The 22,388-nt window shown below is 33.6% G+C and overlaps 1 protein-coding gene across 2 annotated transcripts; it reads right to left on the bottom strand.

Annotated features, from left to right (window-relative positions):
- Nucleotides 1-3,142: 3,142 nt before the first annotated feature.
- Nucleotides 3,143-17,296, bottom strand: LOC132715851 (uncharacterized). Of its 2 annotated transcripts, XM_060698951.1 has the most exons (4): nt 16,902-17,296; nt 9,690-9,842; nt 8,602-8,701; nt 6,903-7,388 (listed from the first exon to the last, which is right to left on the bottom strand). In XM_060698951.1, the coding sequence occupies exons 1-4, from the start codon at nt 17,188-17,190 to the stop codon at nt 7,322-7,324; spliced, it is 609 nt and encodes a 202-aa protein (XP_060554934.1). In that variant the 5' UTR covers nt 17,191-17,296; the 3' UTR covers nt 6,903-7,321. The 2 variants fall into 2 exon arrangements, with proteins under 2 accessions (XP_060554926.1, XP_060554934.1); XM_060698943.1 differs by having other exon boundaries at nt 3,143-8,701.
- Nucleotides 17,297-22,388: the final 5,092 nt, after the last annotated feature.

The following is a 22,388-nucleotide window of genomic DNA, read 5'->3' as shown; positions in this document are numbered from 1 at the left end:
CACAAGCGAAACCCAGGTGTACAATTATATGTGCTGATCAACATTCCTGTAAAGTTTCATAATCCTAGGTTAAATACTTTTTCAGTTATGTGCGACACAAGTTGAAAATTGCATTTTTTTGTTAAGTCAAAGCAAAACCCCAGATGCAAAACATCACATGTTGAGCAACGTTCCTGTAAAGTTTCAATGCTTTAGGTCAAATACTTTTTGAGCTATGTTCGACACAAGTAGAAAATTGCATGTATTGTCTAAGTCAAGGGCAATAACTGCAAATACCCATGTGCACAACTACACATGCCTGAAAAGTTTCATGACTCTATGTCAAATACTTTTTAAGCTTCGTGCGACACAAAATGAGAACGGACGGACAGATGGACGGATGGACGAGTGAACGGACGGACTGGCACAAAAATTGAATTGCAGTCTAATGAACAGTACCGATTGAGATAAGACTTAAAGGATATGTAGGCATCGCGCGTCTGCAAATGCTCCCAATCGTTCTGGGTTTGTTGTTGTTGTTGTTGATTTTTTTTGTACTTGAAGGTAAAATATGTTTTAATTCTAAGAAATCGTTAGAATATCAGATGCACGATGAAGAAATGAAGAATTAAGACTGAGCCATTTTGTTGTGATAGTAATAGTAAATCAGTTTGTTTAAAGGGAAAAACAAGGTTAGAATAAAAACTTGATTTCAGAAAACGAATACTATAAATAATAAATCTGCAAATTTTCTGCCGCCAAATAATAATATTAAACACATGATAACGAAATTTAAATCGCTTAATCGCCGATTTCTACAAATCATTAGGCGCGGCCATGTTTGTGTATTGGCCGTATAAAAACAGGTGCGCGTGATGTCATTTCCCCACATCTTTAGATTTATTATAAATCTAGTTGAATCGTAGCGAAATATTTACATAATAAAGTATTGACCAGACAATTTAATTTTCACAGGAGGTGTAGAGGCGATTTTTTTATTGTTCAAAATACGTAACAATATCAAAAAATAAAAAAAATAAAGAAACAAATAAAAAATCAACGTCTACCGGTCGCAACACTTCAGGCCAGTGATGCCCGTTACTCCAAACAATGCTATGTTCATTAAAGTCTCATCTTAATGTAATTAAACAATATTTCACAGAGTTAATAAATACACATGTTATTATTTAACAAAGTTTCACAATCAAACAATGTAGTTAAATAAACAAACGCACCAACGAATAATTGGCTGTTAATTATTGAACGGCGATCATTATCATTATTATTTAAATCCTACTTAAACGTGTTCTTAATAGTACATGTAATTAAATTTTTGCAGTTTGATTCTGATTTTCAAATTAAAAGGTGTGAACATATGTTAGTAGTGATGTACACATTTCAAAAATATAAGCAAATTCTGGAAACAAAGTGATCCCTCGGAAGCATTAATCACAACAAAATAACACAAGAATTGCAGACTCGGTTTGATTGAGTCTGAGCAACTCTTTTGAGAACTAAATTGTTTACATGTCTGTCAACGTATGATGCTTCGTGGTATTTATTTAAATCGTAATCGTAGCCTAATATTAACTGCATGCAAAACATTTTTATTGGCTGCTCAAAAATCTCATTTGCATAATTTATTCACACAATTGCTGGTTCTTACTACTTATGACTAATACTGTGCATTATCCATTTTAATTGTTCCTAATTTGCACCAAATGTTCCTGTCACACTGTGTACTAACGATTTTTATTGCTCCTTGTACGCCTCTGTGCCGACAGACCTTTTGATCATGCACAATGTTGCCCTGATTGGTTAATCACCCTTGTCAAATATTCTTATGACGAAATAGACATTTTTTTTACGCTTCATCAGTGAACTGAATGACCTTAGGGGAAATTAAGTTCCGCACCTGTCAAGTTATACTGTAAATTACAGCATTTCATACAAAAGCAACACATTTTTTCAGTTACCAATTATCATTTTGAATATTAAGTAGATTTATGATTTTTTGTTTTATTGGATTAAATTTACGGTAGTAGAAATGCGTATCTGTCGGGGAAAGGAATTTGGTAAGTAGATAACGAAGAAAAAAGCTTTAGGGAACTGGATAAACCCTAGAATATGCGTAATTATAGGGGAATGGGCAACCTGTTGCTGTTGGTACCAGTTTTGACTGGGTGCCTAAATAACCTAACGGACAGTTTTGTTTTCATACGATATTAGTCTAGCTGCCGATTTTCCTGCGCCATTTTAATTTTAGCGTCAATGTCGGAAAATCGCGTCCTCAGGAAATATCTGCATATTGGATTTAGTTGATATTTACCGCTGAGAAAAAGATACATGACTGGCGATGTACCCTATTCAGACAGCTTGTCTAGCGAAAATTAAATACCAAATAAAAGGATATACCCTCAATTTGAAGAAGTTTCTCAAAGTACCCAAATTAAATTGATGGTTTATCTTTGAAAACTAAGCAGTCATTGCTTAAATCATGTGGTGGGATCATCAGCAAGCTTGAAAATCGGACAAATGATAATTAATGCCGCGGCGTCTTCAATTAATTAATTAAAGCAATTCAGTTCCATATGATGTTTTCATAAATAATAAATAATGTGCGCAATAAAATTAATAAGTTCTTCGTCAAGATATATTTCAGTTGTACCAGCGTGTTCACCTATACCGGAAGTGGGTATAACACGTCACAATCTCGGTCTCGTCTGTCTCGCGAGAATGACAGAACGCCAAAATGGCGGCGCCCATGAACTTATTTCTCAAGTAAAAAATAGTGTCTTAAAACACGAATTTCTCACTTAAAAGGTTGATGTCAACAAAAAAACTGTCATGGTACCTCTTTTTTAATGATGAATATTTATATTAGACAAACATCAATCCATCCATTCCTATTCCTTTAAGGACGTTTTCGGGAGTTTTCATATAGATATATAGGCAAAATTAAAACTGTTATATAGAATTTCTTTAAACTTGGCATCTTGTTAGAATATGATAACAGTAAAAGTTTTAATTTTGCCTATATATCTATATGAAAACTCCGGAAAATGTCTTTAAGAACCCCCGGCACCTGTGTACTCTAAAAGTGTTTTATGGAGCGATATAAGTTTCTTATAGCAATCAATAACAAACACACAAATCATTTTCTTATACATTTATTCCATATAAAACTACACATATTACTGAAAGTAAACTTCCTTTATGTTGTTCAAAGGTGAGGAAAAGTAAAAACAATACTTAAAAAAGAAATTCTTAAATTTTATAAAGGCTTTTTAATTTTGAAAAAAATTAAAAATAAACATACAAATCAAGGTAAGACAATAATCAAAACACCGACATATTTTAACTGCAAGCCAAAAGATCCTAGCTATATTTGACCTCTGTGACATTGACCCCATGAACTAGTAATTAAATATATTACAGCAGCGATCATTATTTGTCAGTATCATTGAATGATATATCAACCAAGGCTTCTTGGTCAAAATCATCACTACATTTAATTTTTTCAGACAACATGTGTTCAAAAACAGAGAAAGACTAAAAAAGGTGCAATAGATATGAGCCGCGTCACGACAAAACCAACATAGTGCGTTTGCGACCAGCATGGACCCAGACCAGCCTGCGCATCCGCGCAGTCTGATCAGGATCCATGCTGTTCACTATCAGTTTCTCTACTTGTTCCCTGCGGTCTGGAGACCGCAGGGTATTGGTACGCGTTTAACTTTTGAGGCATGGAGGAGCACGTGACCTGTTTTCGGTACATGGAGGAGCATGTGATCTGTAAACCGTACATGATTGGTTAATTGACCTTTTCGAAAGCCTAGCTAAATACCGTTTGCCCGTACGTTACGGATTTACCTCTAGGGAATTAGTCCGAATTGCACCTCATTAAGAACAAAACGTGATATTTCTAATTTTCTATAATTATTTACCGTTTAAGGTGGAAAAACTTGAATGATGTGTTTGAAAATTATCAATGTTTCTTTAATATCTATCTCAAATTTTACAAACAAATTGTTTATACTGAAAATCTACAAGATTAAAATATACGTAGTGGCATCTAATAAATAGAGATATTTTATGCGTAAACTTGTGTGTTTACTTTTTTTTTGCTCGGAATTATTCATAAAATGGTAGGCCTATTTAATAATTTTCTTAAAATAAATAATTGTTTTATGTTCGACCTTCTCCGGTCTTCAACGGTCACCATCACCAAAGACCTTCCTCTATATTGATCGATTATTGTCAACTATATTCCTGATGCAAACGTTTATTTATCCCCCCCCCCAAACAATGTTGAAAATAGTTAAATGAAATATCTTTATATCATTGAAAATGTTCCCCGCAGGAAACCATTTTACTTGTAATAGAGTTGGTAAGCGAACAGCATGGATCCTGATCAGACTGCACGGATGCGCAGGCTGGTCTGGATCCATGCTGGTCGCAAACGCACTATGATGGTTTTTTTGTGACGCGGCTCATATAATGTTGTGTTTAATAATCCATTTTATTTTTCTTCATTCCAAACCTAAGATAAGATTTATTTTGCCATAATGAACATACATTGTAATATAACACATGAAGACACAAACACGTACATAAAAACCAACCATGACATGCACACCAACACAAGGGATAACACAAAAAAGGGTTTAACCCTTATTTTTATTGCTGTCACTAGGTGTTGATGCCATGACATAGAGACGCAATGAAAAATATCACAGAAAATATCACAAAGAATAGTATCACACAATAAATGTATCACATATACTTTGTTTTATGTTGATACTACCATATACAGTGTATATACAATCCACAGTAGACTAGATCTAATCCTATTATAGCAATAAAGAAAACAAAACATTTTTATCACAGATAGTAAAGCATATATGCTTTTGATAAGTATATAAGTTACTCTCAAACTCTATCTAATTGTTAAGACATAAATTCTTTTAAGTTATATAAGCTTTATTTTATAAAAGACACATGCAAAATGTATCATAAAACTTACTGAAATAGTCACAAAATATGGTTTAAATCAATTTATCTCAAAGATACATTTGACAGCAAGTTTAAAAGCAGGCAGATGTATAATGTGGGCAATTCTGGCTGGTAAATTGTTCCACAGTGAACAACCTATGTATGAAAATGATTTTAATCAAAACCCTCTAACTTAAGAAAGTTGAATATACCCCCATTTTACAAATCCGTGTGGTAAAACTATGCACAGTATCTTGAGGAATAAAGTTATCACTCAAGTAGGCTGGGGCTAAGCCAAGTTTTCAAAAGGATGATTCCACACAGGCAACCAATTTCGTATTTTGAATGTTCTGCACCAATATTGGATCTATTTTTTAGATTAAGTATAAATCTCATTAACTTATTCTGTGTTGTTTGGAGCTTACTATTGCAAAACCTGTGTTAGCCCTGGTCGAACATGTATAGTCAAAAAAGACATAACCATTAATGTTTTAGTATGTTGGGTAAAATAATCCCTTCTTTGTATGAAGAAACTTATTTGGCATTTGCCTATTGAAGAATTCTTTGTGCAATGGCCTCAAAAGATAGATTTTGATCAAGAGTTGCACCTTAATACTTAACAGAAGATGTGGGCTTTATATCAGTACCATAACATGTATCCTGGAGGTTAGGACCCTGTTTAAGTTTAAACTTGGACCCCAAAAGAATAGTCTCCGTCTTACCAAGATGCAAAGACAATTTATTGTCAATTAACCAAACACTGATAATACTCATGTCATAAGAGATTATTTCTTCAACTTCACTTTTATTTTTACCAGATACAAGAATACCTGAGTCATCAGCATATAACAAAATCTTATTGCTTATGATTGCAGACGCGTCATGACATATATTACAAACAAAAGAGGACCTAGATTGGACACCTAGGGGACACTACAGGTAATGGGAGCAGTAGTAGAATGAGTACAAGCCACATCGACCAGCTGCTGTCTACCAGTGACAAAATAATTGAACCAAGTATGGATGTCATTAACTATGTTAGATGCTTGAAGTTTCATGTGCAGTATGGTGTGGTCAGCTGTATCAAATGCCTTTTGTAGATCTAAATTTTCATGCCTACAATATTGCCTTTGTCCATTTCAAATCTAATATAGTCTGTTAATGAATCAAACATATGTCAGTTGAAAAACCACTTCTAAAGCCTGACTGAAACTGATAAAACAAACCCCTTTTCAAAAAAAAAGACTCAACTCGGTCATCTATAACTCTCTCAAATATTTTAAAACAGTTCTTTAAATTGAAACAGGTCAATAATTACTAACACATGTTTTGTCACTTTTCTTGTGCTAGCCATATTTATATCATCAGTCACTACTATCAATGCTAAGTTGACAACGTGTGTTTAAGGACTTGCTGTAATGGATGCAACATCTTTGACAAAACGAGATGGATATGACTTTATTTGCACTAAGGGAGTTAAGATATTTGTAAACCTTGTTTTCAGTAATTAGTGAAAAAGAACAATTGTTTTAAATAACCACTGTCAGCTTAAAATTTGTTAACAAAATCGTTATCATAATTATGTTTACCAACAGGTATATTTTCAACAAGCGTACCTGCAACAGTGGTGTAAGAAGAATTGAAAATTTCAGCTATGGAATTTTTATCAAAGCAAATATTTTCATGTACTTTTAGGCCAATATTAGCTTTTGCTAATGAAGACATTTACTTGGAAGGCAATCCTAAATCCTTTAGAGATTTCCAAAGGGATTTATACTGATTTTAATTTTGTTAAATGCTATCCACAAAGAAATACGTTTCTTGCATTACATATGACTTCTTGAGTATTATTTCTCAAATATTTAAAAATTTCAAAATTTTCATCAGTGTTAATCCTATCAATACTATTAAAAGATTTGTCTCTGATTGATTGATTAATTAATTGTAAAATATCAGAATTTATCCATGGCTCGGTCCTATGTTAAATGGGAATTGACAGGGACAATGTTTTCAACAATTGACATAAATACAAATTTAAAGTTATTGCATGCAACAGAAACATTGTCATTTAACAACACTACACACCAGTTAGATGACAATAAACTATCTTGAAAGTTATTTTTATTATATTTTTTTCAACGAACGTAATTTCACAGTGTTATGGGAACCAATAGGTATTTTAGAAAGTTTTCTTGTACAAAAAACTGTACAATTGTCACTGAAACATGTATTGATACTTTGTACTCCTGACTGGGAAATTCTATCAGTATCAAAAACAAAGATCAAATCAATGGCAGTACAGCTTTTGTTACAAATTCTGGTATATTCACAGATAAGTTGTTTAAAATCATAAGGCTAATCGTCTGCAACAGTTCCTTTTCCAATCTTTATATATATTTGCAGGTGAACGTTTCCTAGGAAAATTAAAAAAATATATAAATAAAGTCTCATTCTCTCAGACCACCTTAACTGCTGACCAAAATTTTGACATAGCCGTACATTTTTTATGTAACAAAACAATAAACAATGCATAATTCACAAAAATGAATAACCAGTGAAGACCATAAAAATCAAATCTAACATTTATAACATAAAATGAAAATACCAGTTATTTAAAAAAAATCAATGTAGACCACAACAACAGTCCGGCTTTTAGTATTATCAATAAAGCGAAAAAAGGGGATATCCTGTTAACCTTAGCCCGCCATCTCATAAAAATAAATATCACAACGCACATGCTTTTCAAATTAAGTTATTTAATACAAATAAAACAAAATATTTGTATACTTGATTTTTAAGAAACAAAATAAAACTAAGTAACACAACATGCCATAAACTAATAATATTTCAGCTCCTGTCATGCGACTAAAAAACCAAAAGGCGCAACACCGTTCACCAGCGTCGCCAAAGGTTTTACTCAATGACTGCCTTTGCAATGCATACTTTGAGAATAGCCAAATAAAAATCTAATTTTACGAATGTTTATTTAGATCTGCTCAGAGGTAAAAAAATGGAGCTAAAGGGGAACATTAATTACCAAATTTAACCAAAATAAAAAGGGAATTAAAGTTTTGGAAGCCAAAAATTTGTAAGCACAGCACTATCCAAGTCATCTCAAAAGAAAAATACACAACTTTAAAAAGTAATATATTTAAATTTCTTCAAGATGAACTTTGATGGACTGGAAATTTCAGATGTTACGCAACAGCTCTTACACTGATGCGTTTTTTACGATACTTTTGATGAAGGGAACGTGTTTACACATTACACATTATTTAATGTAAACCTGGTTATCATTAAGTCCCGGTTATCTATCTTCATAACATGAAATCGGACAGTTGTACAGTCCATTATTTGTATACGCGGAGATAAGAAAACATTGTTCTTCCCTTTGAAGAAAGTTATGCAACAAGGCAAGAAATTCATAAAGGAACCCAAAGTGTAAAGCTAACGTATGTGAATGTTTTATGCAGTTGCATTTTTATTGACAACTCGCAAAATAAATCGTGTCATTCCGCAGTAAATCATGCGTCTTATTCAAAATTATATAAGGCTCGGCTGCTTCGCAGCGGAATAAAAGCACCAAACATCGCTAAAAATCCCCCGATTCCGAAACAAAGTACTGACCAGGGAAAAGTTTCGGCATTTATTTTAACTTCTGCTATGAAGTCGAAGTACTGATCGATTCCAATCGCAGTCAGTATCGAGGTAGTTATTGCCAGTAACCCTGAAATAGATAAAAACAAAAATACACAAAGATCATGTCCAATAACTCTTACAATTAAACAAAAATCAAAATTAGATCTGATTTTTGAAAAAGTTTATACTTAAGGACCAATCCCCGAATTCCTTCCTTTTTTAAAACAAAAAGAATAAGATTTCTCACAGGAATTTGAGCAAACAGGTGGAATCAATAGTATATTTGCGGTAAACAGAGTTATTAAGACAAATTTTTTAAGTCATTGTTAATTAATATAAAAAGGGATCATTTTAAATATATAAAAGTTGTGTTGAAAGATAAGGCAAATATATAAGTCGGGATTTTAATATTGCATGATATAGACCTATATCGCCCGATAAAATTACTGTTTGTCGATCGGATGCACATCATTCTATCATAAATTTATTATAAATTTAATTCCTCTCATACGAACTCCAAACAGTGATTTTATTGAGCGATAAATATATTATCTCTTAAATATTACTAATACAAATAAAATTTCGATTTCGAGAACAAACATGGCGTTGTCCATATAGCCGACAGGTAAACTAGCAAAATAATCTTGCCCATTATAAATTGACTGTATTCTTTCAAGTAATTTATTAAAAATTACGGAGTCTCGTCGCTATACTAACTATAACACAGAAATCCAAGTCATTTACACACACAGCGCCTCAAAATACGTAGGAACAAGGAACGCGACAACCCTTGATTGAAATTGAAATGATATCACTTAACAGGTTAAATTTCAGAACCTGAATGGCAACATGATTGCAACTGTTCGAGTCTTTTCGTCATAATTTGATAGTAGATAATCATTTTGAACTTCCAACAAATATCTCGATTGAAAATAGTTTTACTACGTGACTCTTGATGAAAACAAACTAAAGCTTCATGATTGAAAAGCTACGACAGATAAATTATTGGTGTTGTGCGAGGTAAAATTGTTGCATGTACCATATTTCAAAACTTCAATAAGCATAAAAATGTTTACCTCCAAAAAATTCTATGATGCCAGAAATTATGAAGAATCCTTTGGAGTGTATACCAGCACATATACCACATATAAGGATCAGAGTGGCAAGAAGTACAAATCCTAAACCAACGGTTGTTACGATCTGTAAAACCCACCACCATACCGCGCTGCCTGAAAAATATGTGTTAAATATAAAATAGTAATCATTTGCATGGTTATTATATAAGTTTACTCATATAGATTTTTAAACACTTCCTTGAGAGTCATATAACTGACATTTGAAAAGAAAGAAAAACGGAGAAAAACTGTTGGAATTATATAATAAAGTATTTAGAAATATAAAAAAAGAATAATAATACAATATTCAAATCAAATTTTATAATGGTGCTGGTACAAGAAAGACTTGTATTCTATTTGAAAGACTGCAAATTGTTTTGTAAAACATCTATATTATGTCCGTATCGTCATCTAAAGAATTTTGTCAGCCATTCAACGGAGGCAAGGGTTTAAAATAAATTTCAATTTGTTGAGACAATTAAAACTTGTAGTTAGTTTCACTTTTTATGACACTAGCTTCGGGCAGACAATGTTAGTAATGCAGGAGCAATGTCAAGGTGAATGACCATTTTGATGATTATGAAGATAGCATCACCGATCTAAAAATAGAATCTCGTAGATGTGGTCGCGCATCGTTGAAAATTACCTTGCAATGAATTATTTAGCCATCGAAAGGGACGACTGTTTATGTAGTAGATATAAGCCGAAAACTGTCCAATATGTAAAATATTGAATTTCATGAGGCGCGTAGCGCCGAAGGGAATCCAATAATTTACATATTGGTCAGTTTGAGGCTTAAATTTTACTTAAATTACTACTTTTACTATCAAATATCGTGTTATCTATCGAAAAGTAGAAATAATATATTTTTGTGCTAGAAATGTACAATATTAATGTTTAAGCAATTATCTTTTTCTTACTTGCAAAACCCTATAGGTAGCCTCTTGAATGACAAAATGTCCGTTGCATGAAATTTTCGTGTTTTGAAATGTGACCAATTATGTACATGAACACAATGATAAACACAAAATATACCAGTTACACAAAATGTTGGACTTACACACATACAGTATACATCAATTTACATTTTGGACTTTTACAAGAAATAATAAAAATGAAATGTTTTTAAATTTGTGTTGAATCTCGGATATTCTAAATGATTTTGGTACGGTCAGAACAAAGGAATGACGTCATAGTAGTAATTTAATAAATCATAAACTAAAGTAAAAGACGTTATCCTTAAAGATCCTGTATGTTTTGTGATTGATACTGTTACTGTGTGTGTAATGATGATGATGAAGTTAAAGCTTTATGAGGGTCCATCCACTCTTTCGGGCACATAATGCAGCTTTCGCTGTCGAGTACGGACCCCGGACATATCACCAGTCATGTCCTTAAAGAGTTAATTTTGAAGCACAAAGTGGTGATAATTTACCTCCATGCAATTTCCACAGAGCATTAGCCAAAGATATGAATTTTGAGCTAAAAGTAGATCACTGTACGGCGGTCAATGAGAACCTAAATGTACAGTAATCTGTGGCAATAGGAAAGGTTAGCCCTGAAAATGGCTGTTTATGCTAGGAAAAGGCCTGCCGTTCAAGCCGTCTAACCGTGCTAGGGGCTCATGCACCCTAGCACACCGTCCTCGTCGACCCAAGCGCCTACTTTGTAGGGCCACTCCCCTCGGCATAAGTCAGGACACCGGCAGCTGGTCCGCAGTTGTTGACGAAGTAGCGGTTCCGTGATAACGCTCACGGAGGCTTCAGTTTAAGTTAACTACCAGCCAAGCTGTAAATCTTCCGCCGATGCCCTGTGCCTTCTCAGCGACGCGCACGCTCCGAGGGGAAATGAGAAGACTGTGTGTGTAAGTATGTATGTAGTTAAAGCTTAATGAGGGTCCATCCGCCCTTTCGGGCACAAAATGCAGCTTGCGCTGTCGAGTACGGACCCCGGACATGTCACCAGTCATGTCCTTAAAGAGTTAATTTTGAAGCACAAAATGGTGATAATTAACCTCCATGCCATTTCCACGGAGTATTAGCCAAAGATATGAATTTTGAGCCGAAAAGTAGGTCACTGTACGGCGGTCAATGAGAACCTAAATGTACAGTAACCTGTGACAATAGGAAAGGTGTTTTTAGCCCTGAAAAGGGCTGTTGGTGCCAGCTATAGGCCTGCCTTACAAGCCGTCTATCTGTACTAGGGGCTCACGCACCCTAGTACACCATCCTCGTCGTCTCAGCCTACTTTGTAGGGCCACTCCCCTCGGCATTAGTCAGGACACCGGCAGCTAACTTAACGAAACAGCCGCCTTAAACGATTATAACTCGAATCTTACAATCATTAGCCGATGCCCTGTGCCTGCTTAGCGACGTGCACGCTCCGAGGGGAAGTGAGAACTGTGTGTGTAATTGTGTGTGTATTTGCGTTTATTTATACTCGCCACCGGTTGCCCATATGGGCGAGTCCTCCAGAAGAGTATTAGTCATTTTATTTTTTTGGAGGATAGTGCAATTACAGATACAGAAAGATGCCCCAATTCCAGAAGCTTCTCCTGGTTCTTTAACGTGCCAAGTGTTTAAGCACCCATACACGGGACCTCGATTTAAAGTCTCATCCGAAAGACTGATTAGTAATTTTAGTTGGCCAGCCCGGGAATCGAACCCACAATGTCGAGATTACAAGTCTCGCGCTCTAACCGATTGAGCTATGCGGGCTGGCTTTGTGTGTGTAACACACTTGCAAACAATTATATATGTATATAATTATGCAAATAAAACAATTTTCAAACATCTAAGCATAATTATGTAAAATGTGTACTGCAAATATTTTGTGCACATTATATTTAAACATTTAATTACATGCATTCATTTCTTATTGGAAAATTTGACTTAGAATTTATAGAAAATAAATTTCTAATTATCTCCCTTTATTAACATGAAATGTTAAATTGGGTAATATCTTTATAAATAATGCTTATTTGAACTTACAATATTGACAAATCTTAATTTGAGCATCATATTTATGAAATAAAACCATGAAAAAAATTGTGTTACAGGATCTTTAACTGATTACAGGTGAATGAAAACTAATTGAAGTTCACATGGGATAACTCGATAAATTTCAAAACGTTCTGACACACGTCCATAAATGGTTGCAGTCGTTAACATTTTTCCTTCATGAAAAAAAGAGAGAAAAAACATTGTACATTGTTTGTGCTTATGAAATCTTTAGAATGAGTTGTCATTTATAAAAATCTAATGCATTTTTATATTTACATTTGCTATATGATTAAAATAAACACAGCATTTCAAACAAGAAGAAACAATGATGTAAATCTTCAGTGTTGTTCTGCAACACGACTCTTAAAAAACTTTCTTATATAAAATCCGAGCTTAAGCACGGGGTGGAACCCCATATGTATCTCAAAAATGAGCATCAGTTGAAATTATATGTGAATATTCGCTGAACCAGATGTGAAGCATAACACCAGATGTGACTATTAAAATAGATCAATCGCAGGGAAAGTTTTCATCTTTTTAAACATTTATATAAAATTCAGTCCTTTTTTTTAAGAAAATTGAAACGTGATTCTACCCTCCTTTCTCTTCTCTATATTACCAATGTTTGTTTTGGATTTATATGCAGTCTTCATCGAGACATTCTTTCCGTCGTGGGTTCTGGTGTGTCCAAAACATGCCGTTTGAATGAAATAACTGTCACTAAATGGACTCAAAAAACAGAGATTTTACGAAATCTTTCTACAGACCGATGCTAAACATTCAGACAGATCCTGATTTAAAACATTTATTGAGATTTGGCTACAAACGAAGGAATCACTGCTCAAAATTGCATTTGAGCTCCATATGTGCTGAAGAGATCCATAAGTGATATAGAAAACCATCTACAAAACTACGGACCACTTCCATATAATCATTAAATAGCCAATGTATAGAAACAATTATGGTTTCGTAGTTTTGGCTGAAAGTTCAATTGTAACATTGGTGTGTTTGATCACCACAATGACAGGGCTCACTATTCTGCGTAGGGCAAAAGCGCAGTAAAATTGAGAACAGTGTATGATACTTTAAGGCTTTAATAGTCGTGAGTCCATGTTATGTCAACCGGAAAACAGTAATTTTGGGATGACTTAAAGCGGTAAGTACTTAAAACGTACTAAACATGCGGGACTAATAATCCAATGGTCAAAATGCGCACACAAAAGTCGTCTGTTTAAGGTATCATTAGACGACTTTTTCATCTGTTATTAAAATTTAAACAGCAGCGTGTTAAAGATTAAATTTTAATATCTCTGTAATACATAATATTACACAATGTGTATTGTACACTTCCTTTTGCATTGGCCAGGCGGTAAGTGTCAAACAGATTGACACGCGACGCAGCTATAATATCATTCAACCGGAACGTTTCAGTACCATGACATAGTTAATCATATACAATTATGAAACTCGTAATTTAAATACCGATCTCATCAATGTTTATTGATTTTGAGAAGTGACAATTAGTGTGACTTGCATTAAAATATTAACAGGTGTTACGAGGAATAGGATAAAATGTGTGTTATTTCACTTTCCTTACAGATCTAAAAAAAATTAACTATTTAAAATATATTTATTAGACTTAACAAACAAAGGATAAAATCAGGTAAACTGAACACTAAAAATGCATTATCACCGTGTCTGTTCTGCCTTTTTTCAGAATGATAACTAACCTCGATTTCATATGTTATAAAATTTTCTTTAATCTTTTTATGAACTATTTCAACAACAATTTAGTTGACTCCAATTTGAATAATAGATATAATTCCACATTTTCTTAAAAAAAAATATCTCAATGTCAGGTCCGTGACCGTAAGAGGAAATTCTTAAACAATTTCCTTTTCGCAATCTTGGCCACAAAGCTATAAAAGAATCTTTTCTATTTTTGTTTAAAAGCTAATTTATATAATTTTCTACCTTTTACCTTAAACTAACTCGGAATTGTCTATGAACCTCTTCTATATTTCTATATTATTCTATGCGCTTTTTGTAGATTGCGCATGCGCGGGAAAATACAACTTCCGATTGATTTTTCATAGCAACGGACAGCGTCGTAAAAAGGTCTTATGGGCCGAGAACATTGTCTGTAAAGAAAACCCAAGATGCCGCCCCGGTCATGATATTTTTACATGATAGTCGAGTTTGATATATTATAACTGTTTTATCGCATGATAAATTGAAATGAGAATTATAATCATCATAAAATTTCAATTTGGTTTCTCTTCATAAATTCAATTCCTCACCTCGGTTACTTTTTATGTAACGTGTCAATGACCGATATTGTAAACCCCACACCATATGAGCCAATCAGAAGTATGTTGGTGTTCTTGATTGGTTGGATGACACAGAAAAGCATTGCTGTAAATAATTGGCACGCGCCAGTATTACGGTAACCGCCGTTTCATCAGCATTTTAATGGCGAAAAAGGAGATGCTAGCGCCGACGACTTCCTCTTTTCACGATACACGTGACGTTTTATTCTTGACAGTTTTAAATCTTTATCAATATAAACATCAATAAAACAACATTTTCTCATATTCTTTTTGTGTTATCTTGTTTTGTAAGTTAATTTGAGGGTTAAACTGAATGACATTTATTTGTTTACATTGACAACTGTCCGTTTCTTAGAAAGGGCGACAACCAAGATTAGCGGCGATGTCTGTACGCCGTAATTCCGGCATTGTTACTTGAATGCTGCTCGTCGCAATACGATTGGGGCCCTCGAATCAATTATTTCAATATAATCTTTGGCAAACAGGCCAAATCGTCATTTATTATGTATTGCGCATAGGTAAAACCGGGCTATAACAAGAGCGCGTGACTATGCTTTGTACACATGGTTTTGGTTCCGTTACAACATGGGCAAAAGAGGGAAAAAACGATTTTATGCCTTTATTTGCGCCTTTATTCGCGTTAACATTCCTTTTGATTCGCGTAATAACGACTTTATTTGCGATAATACTCCCTTATTTGCATTACTTTGTCTTTATTTGCGTTATAACGCCTTTTGTTTCGCGTAATAACGTAAATTGATTAGCGTTATTACGACTTTTTTCGCGTAACTATGCCTTTATTGGCGTTTTTTTGCCATTTTGTTTCGTGTAATTACGCCTTTTGATTCGCGTTATTACGCCTTTATTTGCGTTATAATGCCTTTAAATTTCTAAAATTTATTTTGTTTGATACTACATGTATTAGGCTTTCATAAATTAGTTCAAGTTGTGCAAAGTATAAATCTCGCCAAATCATCACCTTATATCTGTAAAATACAATACGCATTGTCAACCTCATTAATTTACATTTCCATATTCTAGAGATGCACTTCTTAAAAATTATTTTACATATATTCTAATTCAGAGTAAAGCAGTATAACAAACGAAGAATTAACAAGACTATGTTGCCTGTCTGTTTTTAAATAATAATAACAAATATTAGCTACATACCTCGTTGGATATACATGTATCCATTTATCAACAAAATTTTGTCTTAACCAAGACTTGTTAGTCAGGTCTAGAATTTCATCTTGTTTATGGGAAATCTATGAATTTGATCATTCTTTCCTCTATTCATAGGTGTTTACTTTTTCTTTCAATAATAATTATTAGTAAAATTTCCAACTGACTTTTTAGTCGCGTGCGTAATATAGAAGAACAATGACATGTTTTTATACAGTTAGTGTAGAAAATCAGAATCACCGTATTAAAAGTGTTATTTAAAAAAATATGTTCAAGTCCTTCTGACTCAAGTGTACAACTGACAGGGCCTATATTATACAAATATTGCACATATTGTATGAAAAGTTTTGTTCCTTTACTAACAAACCATTAACTGATTAACACTGATTAACATTTGAAAAAAATATTGAATTTCATACACGCGTTGTAAAATGTTTCTATATAATCGTTATCAGTTACAACTTGTTGAAATGTTCGGGCATATACCTTGAAATAGCCATGTTTTTAGTTGTCATCAATATCATAACGCTTTCTTTTTTTAAAAAAAAGCTAAATGGCGGAAAAACAAAGATTTACATGCAGTACAATAATTAACGTTTCACAATCTATTGTTCTCATTTATATGCACAAAAGACAACACAACAGTGAAACAAACTTACCTAAAAGGGTCTGTGCGGTAGATACTATAATTTCCTGCGAAGTGCCGTTGATTTTACCAAGGAGGTCACTGTGGCTATAATCGGGATCTATAGCCCCGGTTTTGCACGAATCAGCTTCCCCTTTGACACATGACATAACATACCACACCCCAATATAAGTATTGAACGTTTTCGTCTCGCTATCCAAAACAATACTTATCCAGAATGGAATTGAAAATCCAACAGCTAGAAACAACGCCGCTAAACACGTAACGATGATCCTGGAGACGGCGGTCGTTGACCAAGCCATATCCGACGTTTAAATCTGAAAAATCTTAATCTAAAAGCAAGTTCTTTCTTTTAGTTATAGATATAGTTAAGCGACGAGACTGTTCAGTTGAAATATCATATCCTGGGGCGACATCGAGGGTTTTTCTCTACAAAAACAATCGAGGCCGTAAGGCAGAGAACATTTCCTGTAGGGAAACCCCGAGATGCCGACCCAGACCATGATATTTCTACATAACAGTCGAGTTCGATATGTTATAACTGTTTTATCGCTTGATAAACAGAAATGAGAATTTTGATTAGCCATACAATTTCGATTTATATTTTGCTTCCCTTAATAAATTAAATTCCCCACTCGGAACCTCGGTTACTTTTTATGGTACATGTCAATGACTAATTTTTGTGTGTTTTTTCGCATTATAGTATTGTAAACCCCATACTGTAATGTGAAGTATGGTGGTGATGTTACTGATCGGTTGGATGACCACAGACAGACACATGAAACATTGCTGTAAATAATTGTGACTCGCTAGTATTACGCTTACCATTTTTAATGTCATGCCAAAAGATGGATTTTTAAATTTATTTCAATAAAAACGATTATTGTTATTTTCTCGGGGACTTGAAATTGATAATATTGCTAGTAGTGCCTCCTTGCAGGAAAAAAGATTAGACGGTTTATAACCAAGCACGTTCATGCACCAGCCAACTTTTTCGAAACTGAAAGCCATATTCCCAGCAACCCATTACCTATCCCTTATCTGAATAGTCAGTCAGTCTATGGTCATTGTTATACATGAACCAAGTGTATTTACATAACTGTGCTGTATTTGAAAAATCGCACACTTTTTTAAAGAAGTTTGCGTTGTCTGAGATATCGCACTGTGCGTTTTTTGTCAATAAAGCATAATACTTGCGTGTAATTTGTTTTAAAACAAAACATCCCGAGATGTCGCCCCAGCCAGTGTTATACCCCCGTAACTAACGAGTTTCATATACTATAACTGTTTTATCGCAAGACATAATGTTGTGGTTTTTTTTGTAATAGAAACAAATAAATAAATAAATAAATCGTTAGCTACATTACAGTTATCTATGATAAGGCAGTTTTTTTCAAGTTGTTTTCGCTGCCGCAAAAAAAATACAAAAGACATCCAATGTTAGAGGCGGATTGTAAACTGTTACCAAGATTGATTTAAGATTAAAGGTTTTTTTTTTTCAGTGGAAATAATTCATTCAGCGGATGTACCTTTTGATTAAATGAGAGTAAATTTAATTTCATTAATAATTATCTTTGTTAATATTTTTCATTGTATTTATATATTTATTTAATTGATTCCATTTTATTATTATATTTTTTTGTTTTTGCTACTGGGAATGGTCGTTACCACTGCCCCATTGGAGCCTCTATGAAAAAAAAATACATTGATATATACAAGGTGCGAAAAAAAAACTCGACCGATATATAACAGTCGAGTTTTTTTCCTATATGAATCAATGAAAAAACTGTACTGTTATATATCAATTCAAATCAGTTTTCAAATGCTCATTGAAGTGTACTGAGTATAATGGGTTAGTAAGAACAAAGGAAAAGTTCATAACCATGCGATAAAATAACTATATAACAATCAAAGGCGCTGAATTTGTTTGGGTCTCAGAATGTCAGAAAGGTGAAGGTTGTGAGATTATAAACCAATTTGTTTTTGTATAGTGCCACCAATGCTTTTCATTGTTTAACTGTAGTAAATTGGCTATAAGACTAATTGCAACACTGATAGTCAATTCAATGTTTATTTGACTTAAAAAAATTAAAAAAAAAAAGACTTGCCTCAACTGGGATTCGAACTTCAGACCTCTGGATTCATAAGCGAGGGTGAAGTTATATGATAACGGCCTGAAGAAAACCATATTATTCTAAATTAGGGTTTGTAACTCTTATTATTTCGACGCTAAACCTGTTGTTTAACACAGATGTAAATAATCATGAAGCTTGCTGTAAGCATGTATATCTATAAAGAATGAAACAATATTAGAAATCTTCGACCATTCGGGAACTACTTTGCTTGAAAATTAATGCGCCTGTCATTTGACAATCTTTACGCATTGATCTCCCCTGAAATTTTCGGCGTTAGTGTACATATAAAGGGAAGTAACCGCTTCAAAAAAGTGGACTACTTTAGGCATTTGCAATTAACAACATTAGGCTCTGAAATTTCGCTACCATTATTTGTTTGGTCTGACGACCCAAACAAATAAAAACACTTGATGAAAAGCACAAAATATTTACAGCTTATAGTCTTCCAACATCATAATTATAGAAGCTGGGCTTCTATATTTATTTGTGATCGTTCACCTCACCAAAATAATATATAAAACTGATTTTCACCAAAATAATATATACAACTGATGTTCATCCAATATCAAAGAAGCTGAGCTTCTATGATAAATAAGACGTATCTCTATAGTCGACGTTCAGCAGCTAGAGCAATTATATCCTATCTTTGTATTCCCAAAGAAGCTGAGCGTTTAAGGAATTTACTTATAGGACGTCTATGCGGACAGTTTATCTTCCTGGATAGCTTGAAGTGTTACCTTCCTTTTCCAAGCCGAAAAGTGATTTCATTTTTTTAATGCGTTTATTTAAGGTCGCCACCGGAAAGCCCATATGGGGGACCGTACACTCAAGTCGGGCCATCCTAGAGCGTCCCGCCGAGATTTTTCGTCGATTTTTTTTCCAGCTTTATTGGTTGTGGAAGACCGCAGGTGCACCTCCGGACATTAATTCAGGCACGAGCGGGCACCTGGGTAGAACCACCGACCTTCCTTAAGCCAGCTGGATGGCTTCCTCACATGAAAGATTTCGACCCGAGTGAGGATCAAACCTACAGCGGTGAGGGACCTGTGATCTCAAGTCAGCGACCTTTACCACTCGGCCACGGATTTAAAATGCGTCTTCTCCTGCTTATATATGGATAAGAGAAGCGCCATCTACTGGATTACTTCCCCTTATTCTAAATAATCTCCTTCCCAAAGTACAAGATAATCTCTAAACTTAATGATATATTGAAATTAAACTTACCTTTTTAAATTTAACATACTAATAGACCCTTTCCGACAGATATAACATATTTATAAACAAATATGACGTTAAAAACATTTAACTACTGTTCTGTCTGACCTTATTGTCAAGAAAACATCTGGTATAAACTTTAAATATTCAAATCTTTTGCAGATCCCGCAAGAAAGAACTACAACTACTGGTAAAAAAATCTTTAAGGTATGCTGCACCTGCTTTATGGAATTCTCTTCCTGACAATTTTAGAAAATGTTCAAATTTTGCTCAATTTAAAAAGTTAATTTCATCCTGGAATGGTAAACAGTGTAAATGTATTGCTTGCAGCTAACTTCTATTTCTTTATTTACTTCACTTTTGTTTATTTTTTGGTCTCATTTTTTTTGTGCTTTAAGTGTGTTTTTGCTTTTCTTCCCTGCATGATTTCTGCTTATGTTAATATTATCATTTAGTTTTTTTTCTTTTGCTTATCTTTCCAGCATGACTCAAGCTAGCTGTTAAATGAGTTCAACTGTTGACTTACATGTATGATCCCTTCTGTCTTTTTGTATTAAAATTTTGTCTGATAACGCATAGTCTTTCATATTTAAATTATATATATAAAAAATAAAGTGTACGTTTTTTTGTATTTTTATTTATTTATTTATTTATTTAACTATTCATTAAATTTTTAATTGTTTAATCGGTTTATTATTGAACTTTAAGTACTTTTTTTAGATACTAGACATTGTAAGAATAATTTAATATACAAGCTAGTGATGTAGAATCATTTTTAGTTTTTAGCATCTGATTCATTTTTATAAAAATATCTAAAAAGGACTATTTTATGTATACATCATGTCTAATCAATTTTTATTGTAGCTGTTTTATCTTTGTTAATCTTATACTTTATGTTATATACAGTCGGTTATAAAAGCTCCTAGAGCTTATGTTGTACTGTTGAAAACTTGCCGACTTGAAATAAAACTCATCTTATCTTATCTTATCTTATCTTATCTTATCTTACTACACCTAACTCACCTAACTTACCAAAATAAGTAATAAAAGGTAGATGCAAATGGCGTTTTAATTTAAAGAGACGTTACTCTTGTATTACTATACAAACGCATTCGTACATAATTAATAAAATACACTCACTCTGACGTGTGTTTACACTAATTTGTCCGCCCTTATTCCGTATCGCATGGTTTCACCTCGCTTAAAGAAGTATCGGACCGCTATACGTTCGACCCCTTGTTCTTGTTACATGCCCAATACATGGACAATGGTTGACCTTTTCAAACTGATAAGCTATCCTTGATATTGTGTAAAGGGCAGTCAATAGATAAAGTGACATTATGCTCATATTTTCATAGTCAAGTTGAGCTGAATTGACTTTATATTTCAAAAGATTGACTGTCAAAATGGTGTTTGACCAACAGTTGATATTGGAAAATGTTTAGGATAAAATTATAAATCTGGCTTAAATATAAAAAGACTGCCCCACTCTTTTTATAAACTTAGCGTTATAGGTAAATTCTAATGGATATTTACAGAAATTTCGTTTGGATCTGTGCATTATTTATTGTTTATGTGAGCTTGATTATTAAATTAAAAGGAATTATGGCAAAATAAAAACATATTTTGACCTTCACCAGTTCACTCACTATATACCCTTGGATGGGCATAATGTCACTTAATATAAAAGCGGAGACACAATCACAAGGTATACGTACACGTTTAATGAACTGATATTATTATTGTTTCCCGAAACAGGGTGGATGTTTCTACATTCGTTTTCATGTTTAAATGTTGAATTTTGCTTAAGCCGGTGCTTGGGTACGTGGAGGGTAGCTTGCACTTTCCAGACAGCACAGTTCATGAATCTTCTTAAACATGCTCAATCAAACCGAGCCTGCAACATTTTCTATTTTATCGTTTTGGGTGTTCGTTGGGGATAATGTTTTTCTCTATTTTGTAAGTGAGCAGAGGGCTTTATAATTTGATCGTTAAATAAATACTGTAACATTTTTGTAAATTCTGTAATATAGCTCGTTGTAAGGCATTACCTTTATTTACATGTTAACGCAAGTGCAGATGTTAAAAGGTTAAAAGGCTTTGCGAATTCATAGTTTTAGATATTTCAATATCACACTACAAAAAAGCTA

The sequence above is a fragment of the Ruditapes philippinarum genome, unplaced genomic scaffold (assembly GCF_026571515.1).
Source record: "Ruditapes philippinarum isolate M1 unplaced genomic scaffold, ASM2657151v2 ctg1806_1_1_1_1, whole genome shotgun sequence".
In the NCBI taxonomy this organism is placed as follows: Eukaryota; Metazoa; Mollusca; class Bivalvia; order Venerida; family Veneridae; genus Ruditapes; species Ruditapes philippinarum.
This window is presented reverse-complemented; position numbering and strand designations above follow the sequence as displayed.